The 12,139-nt window shown below is 51.8% G+C and overlaps 1 protein-coding gene across 1 annotated transcript in view; it reads right to left on the reverse strand.

The window, feature by feature from the left end:
* Positions 1-234: 234 nt before the first annotated feature.
* Positions 235-12,139, reverse strand: part of LOC115189787 (anoctamin-1) — a 115,106-nt gene continuing 103,201 nt past the window's right edge. Inside the window, exons 25-26 of the mRNA XM_029748304.1 lie at positions 2,219-2,324; positions 235-1,124 (exon numbers count right to left, since the gene is read on the reverse strand). Coding sequence (XP_029604164.1) covers positions 729-1,124; positions 2,219-2,324 — 502 coding nt within the window. The 3' untranslated portion in view covers positions 235-728. The remainder of the gene's footprint in view (positions 1,125-2,218; positions 2,325-12,139) is intronic.

Below are 12,139 nucleotides of genomic sequence, written 5' to 3' on the forward strand. Positions count from 1 at the left end.
GGAAAGCAGGTCCATACAGCTGGGGATTGTGTTGACAACATGGAAAGCAGGTCCACACAGCTGGGGATTGTGTTGACAACATGGAAAGCAGGTCCACACAGCTGGGGATCGTGTTGACAACATGGAAAGCAGGTCCACACAGCTGGGGATTGTGTTGACAACATGGAAAGCAGGTCCACACAGCTGGGGATTGTGTTGACAACATGGAAAGCAGGTCCACACAGCTGGGGATTGTGTTGACAACATGGAAAGCAGGTCCACACAGCTGGGGATTGTGTTGACAACATGGAAAGCAGGTCCATACAGCTGGGGATTGTGTTGAGACACCTGACTGTCCTTTAGCTATGTCTCCAGGTTATTTGTGAAGGTGTGGTAAAGAGCAGTCCCATGTCTGAAGGCAGTGTGTTCCAGACATGGGAAGCTCTCTCAGAGAAATCCGTCTGGCTGAAGGTGTTTTTCCCTTAAAAGGGAACTAACTTTACAGTCACTTCTCATTATGCAAATAAACATACAAATGGTCAAGAATATGTAGATTATCCGTCCAGAAGGACAAGTCCGCGATCAGCATGTTCCATCATCACACCGTTACCAGAAAGAGAACATCAATGTCTACATGGGGTGAGAGATCGCAGAGGAGCATTCGGGACTCCATGTCGCTACCACGCTAGTGTCTAAACGTCCCCTGTGGGGATAAAGAACGTTCGCATTGAATTGCTACAGTAGCGTAGTCAGACCGCTGTGTGTCGGGCTGCGTCGTTGCTCGGAGACATGGACATCTGTCGGCCCGCGTCGTTGCTAGGAGACGCGGACATCCGTCTGGTGAACTGGCTGAAACTGGCAGCCCTGCATCTCGCACGGGATTCCCCTCCGTCTCCGCCCGGGGGATGGCCTAGGCCCTGAGAGAGGCCTAAGGGTAGAGTACGGAAATGGGCCGTATCGGGTTGACCCTGGCTGGGCTGGTCCTTGGAGGAGAAGAGGCTCTGGAGGAGGTGGAATTTCTCCTTCTCCTCTCGGAGGAACACGTCCACCAGCAGAGTCTTCTCTCTCTTCAGCTGCTCGCTGATGTTCTTCGGCACGTCCGGGATCGCCCAGGCAACCAGCAGGCTCAGGAACATCACCAGGTTCTGATGGAGAGAGAGCGGCGTGGACGTCAGGGTGGAGATGGATGGAAGGATGGAGCACAAAGCCACAACAGAAGACAGGGTGGAGATGGATGGAAGGATGGAGCACAAAGCCACAACAGAAGACAGGAGTTTGTTTAACTGGTTGGTGTTGTGCTGAATCATCTGATAAATGTTCCACTGTGACTAAAATACAACCACACTGATCATTGGTCCAACCACACTGATCATTGGTCCAACCACACTAATCATTGGTCCAACCACACTAATCATTGGTCCAACCACACTGATCAGTGGTCCAACCACACTGCAACCACACTGATCTAACCACACTACAACCACAGTGGTCCAACCACACTGATCATTGGTCCAACCACACTGCAACCACAGTGGTCCAACCACACTGATCATTGGTCCAACCACACTGATCATTGGTCCAACCACACTGATCATTGGTCCAACCACACTGCAACCACAGTGGTCCAACCACACTACAACCACAGTGGTCCAACCACACTGATCATTGGTCCAACCACACTGATCACTGGTCCAACCACACTGATCATTGGTCCAACCACACTGATCATTGGTCCAACCACACTGATCACTGGTCCAACCACACTGATCATTGGTCCAACAACACTACAACCACAGTGGTCCAAACGCACTACAACCACAGTGGTCCAACCACACTGATCAGTGGTCCAACCACACTGATCATTGGTCCAACCACACTGATCATTGGTCCAACCACACTGATCAGTGGTCCAACCACACTGATCATTGGTCCAACCACACTAATCATTGGTCCAACCACACTGATCATTGGTCCAACCACACTAATCATTGGTCCAACCACACTGATCATTGGTCCAACCACACTGATCATTGGTCTAATCACACTGATCATTGGTCCAACTACACTGATCATTGGTCCAACCACACTGATCAGTGGTCCAACCACACTGATCATTGGTCCAACCACACTGATCATTGGTCCAACCACACTGATCATTGGTCTAACCACACTGATCATTGGTCCAACCACACTAATCATTGGTCCAACCACAGGTGTCCCTGTATTTGTGGTACTGTACCTGGAAGAGGATGACGAAGGCCAGTCTAGCAGCTAGGACGGCCCAGTAGGTTTTAGAGAACTGGTAGGCTTCAGCTGACCACGGAGGCTCTCTGTAGTCCTTATACCTGGGGGGTGGAGAGGGGGAGGGGGGGGTGGAGGGGGGGGGGGGGGGGTGGGGGGGAGGAGGGGAGGAGGGGTGGGGGGGAGGGGGGTTACTAGATAGAACACATGACTAACCAGGCAGTTAGACCCTCTACACCAGTTACTAGATAGAACACATGACTAACCAGGCAGATAGACCCTCTACCCTCTACACCAGTTACTAGATAGATCACATGACTAACCAGGCAGATAGACCCTCTACCCTCTACACCAGTTACTAGATAGAACACATGACTAACCAGGCAGATAGACCCTCTACACCAGTTACTAGATAGATCACATGACTAACCAGGCAGATAGACCCTCAACACCAGTTACTAGATAGATCACATGACTAACCAGGCAGATAGACCCTCTACACCAGTTACTAGATAGCTCACATGACTAACCAGGCAGATAGACCCTCTACACCAGTTACTAGATAGATCACATGACTAACCAGGCAGATAGACCCTCTACACCAGTTACTAGATAGAACACATGACTAACCAGGCAGATAGACCCTCTATACCAGTTACTAGATAGAACACATGACTAACCAGGCAGATAGACCCTCTATACCAGTTACTAGATAGAACACATGACTAACCAGGCAGATAGACCCTCTATACCAGTTACTAGATAGAACACATGACTAACCAGGCAGATAGACCCTCTACACCAGTTACTAGATAGAACACATGACTAACCAGGCAGATAGACCCTCTACACCAGTTACTAGATAGATCACATGACTAACCAGGCAGATAGACCCTCTACACCAGTTACTAGATAGAACACATGACTAACCAGGCAGATAGACCCTCTACCCTCTACACCAGTTACTAGATAGATCACATGACTAACCAGGCAGATAGACCCTCAACACCAGTTACTAGATAGAACACATGACTAACCAGGCAGATAGACCCTCTACCCTCTACACCAGTTACTAGATAGATCACATGACTAACCAGGCAGATAGACCCTCTACCCTCTACACCAGTTACTAGATAGATCACATGACTAACCAGGCAGATAGACCCTCTACCCTCTACACCAGTTACTAGATAGAACACATGACTAACCAGGCAGATAGACCCTCTACCCTCTACACCAGTTACTAGATAGAACACATGACTAACCAGGCAGATAGACCCTCTACACCAGTTACTAGATAGAACACATGACTAACCAGGCAGATAGACCCTCTACACCAGTTACTAGATAGAACACATGACTAACCAGGCAGATAGACCCTCTACACCAGTTACTAGATAGAACACATGACTAACCAGGCAGATAGACCCTCTACCCTCTACACCAGTTACTAGATAGAACACATGACTAACCAGGCAGATAGACCCTCTACACCAGTTACTAGATAGAACACATGACTAACCAGGCAGATAGACCCTCTACCCTCTAAACTGGTATAGGGGACAGACTGTAGTCTAGGGGACAGAGCCATAATGGAGGAGGACAGACTGTAGTCTAGGGGACAGAGCCATAATGGAGGTCAGACTGTAGTCTAGGGGACAGAGCCATAATGGAGGAGGACAGACTGTAGTCTAGGGGACAGAGCCATAATGGAGGAGGTCAGACTGTAGTCTAGGGGACAGAGCCATAATGGAGGACAGACTGTAGTCTTGGGGACAGAGCCATAATGGAGGACAGACTGTAGTCAAGGGAACAGAGCCATAATGGAGGCCATCTGGCAGTCAGACAGTACCCCTCTATCCAACCATGTTATTAATGATGCCCCTCAGTACCCCTCTATCCTCTATCCAACCATGTTATTAATGATGCCCCTCAGTAACCCTCTATCCAACCATGTTATTAATGATGACCCTCAGTACCCCTCTATCCTCTATCCAACCATGTTATGAATGATGCCCCTCAGTACCCCTCTATCCTCTATCCAACCATGTTATTAATGATGCCCCTCAGTACCCCTCTATCCTCTATCCAACCATGTTATTAATGATGCCCCTCAGTAACCCTCTATCCAACCATGTTATTAATGATGACCCTCAGTACCCCTCTATCCTCTATCCAACCATGTTATGAATGATGCCCCTCAGTACCCCTCTATCCTCTATCCAACCATGTTATTAATGATGCCCCTCAGTACCCCTCTAACCTCTATCCAACCATGTTATTAATGATGCCCCTCAGTAACCCTCTATCCAACCATGTTATTAATGAGGCCCCTCAGTACCCCTCTAACCTCTATCCAACCATGTTATTAATGATGCCCCTCAGTACCCCTCTATCCTCTATCCAACCATGTTAATATTATTACCACGGCTAGAGGACCACGGCTACAGGGCCAAGGCTAGAGGACCACGTCTAGAGGACCACGTCTAGAGGCTACAGGACCACGGCTAGAGGACCACGGCTAGAGGCCCACGGCTAGAGGGCCATGGCGGCTAGTGGACCACGGCTAGAGGACCACGGCTAGATGACCACGGCTAGAGGACCACGGCTAGAGGACCACGGCTAGAGGGCCACGGCTAGAGGACCACGGCTAGATGACCACGGCTAGAGGCCCACGGCTAGAGGACCACGGCTAGAGGGCCACGGCTAGAGGACCACGGCTAGAGGGCCACGGCTAGAGGACCACGGCTAGAGGGCCACGGCTAGAGGACCACGGCTAGAGGACCAGGGCTAGAGGACCAGGGCTAGAGGACCACGGCTACAGGACCACGGCTAGAGGCCCACGGCTAGAGGACCATGGCTAGAGGACCACGGCTAGAGGACCACGGCTAGAGGACCAAGGCTAGAGGACCATGGCTAGAGGACCACGGCTAGAGGACCACGGCTAGAGGACCAAGGCTAGAGGACCAAGGCTAGAGGACCACAGCTAGAGGACCAGGGCTAGAGGACCACGGCTAGAGGACCACGGCTAGAGGACCAAGGCTAGAGGACCACGGCGAGAGGACCACGGCTAGAGGACCAAGGCTAGAGGACCACGGCTAGAGGGCCACGGCTAGAGGACCACGGCTAGAGAACCAAGGCTAGAGGACCACGGCTAGAGGGCCACGGCTAGAGGACCACGGCTAGAGGACCACGGCTAGAGGACCACGGCTAGAGGACCATGGCTAGAGGCTAGAGGACCACGGCTAGAAGGCCACGGCTAGAGAACCAAGGCTAGAGGACCACGGCTAGAGGACCAAGTCTAGAGGACCAAGGCTAGAGGACCACGGCTAGAGGACCACGGCTAGAGGACCACGGCTAGAGGACCAAGGCTAGAGGACCACGGCTAGAGGACCACGGCGGCTAGAGGGCCACGGCTAGAGAACCAAGGCTAGAGGACCACGGCTAGAGGACCAAGGCTAGAGGACCACGGCTAGAGGACCACGGCGGCTAGAGGACCATGGCTAGAGGACCACGGCTAGAGGACCACGGCTAGAGGACCACGGCTAGAGGACCACGGCGGCTAGAGGACCACGGCGGCTAGAGGACCACGGCTAGAGGACCAAGGCTAGAGGACCACGGCTAGAGGACCACGGCTAGAGGACCACGGCTAGAGGACCACGGCTAGAGGCTAGAGGACCACGGCTAGAGGACCACGGCTAGAGGACCACGGCTAGAGGACCACGGCTAGAGGGCCACGGCTAGAGGACCACGGCTAGAGGACCAGGGCTAGAGGACCAGGGCTAGAGGACCACGGCTAGAGGACCAAGGCTAGAGGACCACGGCTAGAGGACCACGGCGGCTAGAGGGCCACGGCTAGAGAACCAAGGCTAGAGGACCACGGCTAGAGGACCAAGGCTAGAGGACCACGGCTAGAGGACCACGGCGGCTAGAGGACCATGGCTAGAGGACCACGGCTAGAGGACCACGGCTAGAGGACCACGGCTAGAGGACCACGGCGGCTAGAGGACCACGGCGGCTAGAGGACCACGGCTAGAGGACCAAGGCTAGAGGACCACGGCTAGAGGACCACGGCTAGAGGACCACGGCTAGAGGCTAGAGGACCACGGCTAGAGGACCACGGCTAGAGGACCAGGGCTAGAGGACCACGGCTACAGGACCACGGCTAGAGGCCCACGGCTAGAGGACCATGGCTAGAGGACCACGGCTAGAGGACCACGGCTAGAGGACCACGGCTAGAGGACCACGGCTAGAGGACCACGGCTAGAGGACCACGGCTAGAGGACCACGGCGACTAGAGGGCCACGGCTAGAGAACCAAGGCTAGAGGACCACGGCTAGAGGACCAAGGCTAGAGGACCACGGCTAGAGGACCACGGCGGCTAGAGGACCATGGCTAGAGGACCACGGCTAGAGGACCACGGCTAGAGGACCACGGCGGCTAGAGGACCAAGGCTAGAGGACCACGGCTAGAGGACCACGGCGGCTAGAGGACCACGGCTAGAGGACCAAGGCTAGAGGACCACGGCTAGAGGACCACGGCTAGAGGACCACGGCTAGAGGACCACGGCTAGAGGCTAGAGGACCACGGCTAGAGGACCACGGCTAGAGGACCACGGCTAGAGGACCACGGCTAGAGGCCCACGGCTAGAGGACCACGGCTAGAGGACCACGGCTAGAGGACCACGGCGGCTAGAGGACCACGGCTAGAGGACCACGGCGGATAGAGGACCACGGCTAGATGACCACGGCTAGAGGCCCACGGCTAGAGGACCACGGCTAGAGGCCCACGGCTAGAGGACCACGGCTAGAGGACCACGGCTAGAGGACCACGGCTAGAAGCTAGAGGACCACGGCTAGAGGCTAGAGGACCACGGCTACAGGACCACGGCTAGAGGACCACGGCTGCAAGAGGACCACGGCTAGAGTCTAGAGGACCACGGCTAGAGGACCAGGGCTAGAGGACCACGGCTAGAGGCTAGAGGACCACGGCTAGAGGACCATGGCTAGAGGACCACGGCTAGAGGACCATGGCTAGAGGGCCACGGCTAGAGGACCACGGCTAGAGGACCAAGGCTAGAGGACCACGGCTAGAGGACCACGGCTAGAGGACCACGGCTAGAGGCCCACGGCTAGAGGACCACGGCTAGAGGGCCATGGCGGCTAGAGGACCACGGCTAGAGGACCACGTCTAGAGGACCACGGCTAGAGGACCACGGCTAGAGGACCACGGCTAGAGGACCACGGCTAGAGGCTAGAGGACCACGGCTAGAGGCTAGAGGACCACGGCTAGAGGACCACGGCTAGAGGACCACGGCTAGAAGACCACGGCTAGAGGCTAGAGGACCACGGCTAGAGGACCACGGCTAGAGGACCACGGCTAGAGGACCACGGCTAGAGGACCACGGCTAGAGGCCCACGGCTAGAGGACCACGGCTAGAGGACCACGGCTAGAGGACCACGGTTAGAGGCTAGAGGACCACGGCTAGAGGACCACGGCTAGAGGACCACGGCTAGAGGACCACGGCTAGAGGACCACGGCTAGAGGACCACGGCTAAAGGACCACGGCTAGAGGCCCACGGCTAGAGGACCACGGCTAGAGGGCCACGGCTAGAGGACCATGGAGCACAATAACAGCCAGTTTAATGTTTCTATTAGAAACTGGGTTTCTACTATGAAACAACTAGAGTCTCTACAGATACTACAACTGGTTACTATTTTTGTCAACTTCTTTCAGAACGGACATCAAAGCCGAGTTGAATTTCCTCTAAATGTTTGATTGGCTGTATTGAATTATGGAAAACATCATAGAGACAGACTGGTCCTGGTGTATGGCCATATACAGGCATGGAGCAGGAATGTGTGAGACTGGCTCCGATTCACCCAGCCACCCTATACTCTATCTGCCCTCAGGCCCCTGCCTCTCCCTGGGAGCCTCTCTCTCTCTCTCTCACACAGACAGACAGACAGACAGACAGACAGACAGACAGACAGACAGACAGACAGACAGACAGACAGACAGACAGACAGACAGACAGAGACACACACACACACACACACACACACACACATCTGATTCCCTGAAAAAGACATCACCTCAATGATCCTCTGGCTGCCTCCATGTTTGGTTATCACAATACTGACCATGTCAAAAATAGAACAGACACACACTCATTTAATAATACAGTGCTCTCCAGAAGTATTGGGACAGTGATATATTTGTTGTTATTTTGGCTCTGTAGTCCAGCACTTTGGATTTTAAATGATACAATTACTACGAGGTTAAAGTGTAGATATCACGCTTTAATTTGATGGTATTTTCATCCATATTGGGTGAATTGTTCACAGCACTTTTTGTACATTGTCCCTCCCCCCCATTTTAGAGGACCAAAAAACTTGGGACAAATTCACATATATTTGTATTACTCAAGTAGTTTAGCATTTAGTTCCATATTCATAGCGAGCAATGAGCAACGGCACTGTCACAAGTGTCGAAGAGATGAGACCAAGGCGCAGCGGGTACAGGAATACTCACACTTTAATTTATTATTTAAAGTGAGCAACGGGGAAAACAAGAAACAGAACGACAGCTAACAGATGTGCAGGCTAGACAAACAGCAGTGCAAATACAACTACCCACAACCTAACCAAACCAAACACACACCTCTATATAGGACTCTCAATCAGAGGCAACTAGAAACACCTGCCTCCAATTGAGAGTCCAACACCCAATCCTAAACATAGAAAACTAAACTAGACAGAACATAGAAATGCATACACAACACAAACCCTCTGCCACGCCCTGACCAAAACTAATACAATACTCCCTCTGCTGGTCAGGATGTGACAGGCACCGAAGGAGATGGCTGCCGTTTTACGATCTCCTAATCAGCTGTGATATTGTGTGTGTTAATTGCATTATTTGTAACTTAATTTGAACTTAATTGTTTCTGCCACCGTGTCTTATGACCGAAAAGAGCTTCTAGATATCAGGACAGCGATTACTCAACCTGTACCGGAGGAAAACTTTTTCTTTAACGAGTCGGACGGGAATAATTTACTCCAGACGCCCGGCGAGGCCCTCATCCCCGTCATTCGCAGGAGAAAGACACGGAGAAAGAGACGGAGATATCGGGGACGAAGGTCTGGGTGCCTTGTAAGGAGCCGACAGCGAGCAGGTAATCTCCCATTACCATCGGTCCTATTAGCCAACGTACAACCGATCAATAATAAAATAGACGAACTACGATCACGTTTATCCGACGGGACATTAAAAACTGGAATATCTTATGTTTCACCGAGTCGTGGCTGAACGACGACATTAAGAACATACAGCTGGCTGGCAAATCTGACCATTATTCCATCCTCCTGATTCCTGCCTACAAGCAAAAACTAAAGCAGGAAGCACCAGTGACTCAGTCTATAAAAAAGTGGTCAGATGAAGCAGATGCTAAACTACAGGACTGTTTTGCACAGACTGGAATATGTTCCGGGATTCCTCCGATGGCATTGAGGAGTTCACCACATCAGTCACTGGCTTCATCAATAAGTGCATTGAGGACGTCGTCCCCACAGTGACCGTATGTACATATCCCAACCAGAAGCCATGGATTACAGGCAACATCTGCACTGAGCTAAAGGGTAGAGCTGCCGAGTTCAAGGAGCGGGACTCTAACCCGGAAGCTTATAAGAAATCCCGCTATGTCCTCAGACGAACCATCAAACAGGCAAGGCGTCAATACAGGACTAAGATTGAATCCTACTACACCGGCTCTGACGCTCGTCGGATGTGGCAGGGCTTGCAAACTATTACAGACTACAAAGGGAAGCACAACCACGAGCTGCCCAGTGACATGTGTTTACCAGACAAGCTAAATCACTTCTATGCTCGCTTCGAGGCAAGTAACACTGAAACATGTATGGGAGCATCAGCTGTTCCGGAAGACTGTGTGATCACGCTCTCTGCAGCCAATGTGAGTAAGACCTTTAAACAGGTCAACATTCACAAGGCTGCGGGGCCAGACGGATTTCCAGGACGTGTGCTCCGGTCATGTGCTGTCCAACTGGCAAGTGTCTTCACTGACATTTTCAACCTCTCCCTGTCTGAGTCTGTAATACCAACATGTTTCAAGCAGACCACTATAGTCCCTGTGCCCAAGAACAAAAAGGCAACCTGCCTAAATGACTACAGACCCGTAGCACTCACGTCTGTAGCCATGAAGTGCTTTGAAAGGCTGGTCATGGCTCACATCAACACCATTATCCCAGAAACCCTAGACCCACTCCAATTTGCACACCGCCCCAACAGATCCACAGATGATGCAATCTCTATTGCACTCCACACTGCCCTTTCCCACCTGGACAAAAGGAACACCTATGTGAGAATGCTGTTCATTGACTACAGCTCAGCGTTCAACACCATAGTGCCCTCAAAGCTCATCACTAAGCTAAGGACCCTGGGACTAAACACTTCCCTCTACAACTGTATCCTGGACTTCCTGACGGGCCGCCCCCAGGTGGTAAGGGTAGGTAACAACACATCCGCCACGCTGATCCTCAACACGGGGGCCCCTCAGGGATGCGTGCTCAGTCCACTCCTGTACTCCCTGTTCACTCATGACTGCACGGCCGGACACGACATCAACACCATTGTTAAGTTTGCCAATGACAACAGTGGTAGGCCTGATCACCGACGACAACGAGACAGCCTATAGGGAGGAGGTCAGAGACCTGGCCGTGTGGTGACCGGATACCAACCTCTCCCTCAACGTGATCAAGACAAAGAAGATGATTGTGGACTACAGGAAAAGGAGGACCGAGCACACCCCCATTCTCATCGATGGGGCTGTAGTGGAGCAGGTTGAGAGCTTCAAGTTCCTTGGTGTCCACATCACCAACAAACTAACATGGTCCAAGCACACCAAGACAGTTGTGAAGAGGGCACGACAAAACCTATTCCCCGTCAGGAGACTGAAAAGATTTGGCATGGGTCCTCAGATCCTCAAAAGGTTCTACAGAGCTGCACCATCGAGAGCATCCTGACTGGTTGCATCACTGCCTGATATGGCAACTGCCCGGCCTCTGACCACAGGGTACAACAGAGGGTAGTGCGTACGGCCCAGTACATCACTGGGGCCAAGCTTCCTGCCATCCAGGACCTCTATACCAGGCGGTGTCAGAGGAAGGACCTAAAAATTGTCAAAGACTCCAGCCACCCTAGTCATAGACTGTTCTCTCTGCTACCGCACGGCAAGCGGTACCAGAGCGCCAAGTCTAGGTCCAAGAGGCTTGTTAACAGATTCTACCCCCAAGCCAGAAGACTCCTGAACATCAAAGGGCTACTTCAGACCCCACTTTTACGCTGCTGCTACTCTCTGTTTATTATCTGTGCATCGTCACTTTAACACACGTGTTAAATGTGACAAATACAATTTGATTTGATTACATAAAACTTATGATTCTACAAACTTGTTGGATGCATTTGCTGTTTGTTTTGGTTGGGTTTCAGATTATTTTGTGTCCAATAGAAATTAATGGTAAATAAAGATGAGTCAGAAAGTTAGACGCACAAATATCATACACCCCCAAAATGCTAACCTCCCCTGTTATTGTAATGGTGAGAGGTTAGCATGTCTTGGGGGTATGCTAACCTCCCCTGTTATTGTAATGGTGAGACGTTAGCATGTCTTGGGGTTATGATATAAAATGCTAACCTCCCCTGTTATTGTAATGGTGAGAGGTTAGCATGTATTGGGGGTATGATATAAAATGCTAACCTCCCCTGTTATTGTAATGGTGAGAGGTTAGCATGTCTTGGGGGGTATGATATAAAATGCTAACCTCCCCTTTATTGTAATGGTGAGAGGTTAGCATGTCTTGGAGGTATGCTAACCTCCCTTGTTATTGTAATGGTGAGAGG

Source organism: Salmo trutta, unplaced genomic scaffold (assembly GCF_901001165.1).
Source record: "Salmo trutta unplaced genomic scaffold, fSalTru1.1, whole genome shotgun sequence".
Classification (NCBI taxonomy): Eukaryota; Metazoa; Chordata; class Actinopteri; order Salmoniformes; family Salmonidae; genus Salmo; species Salmo trutta.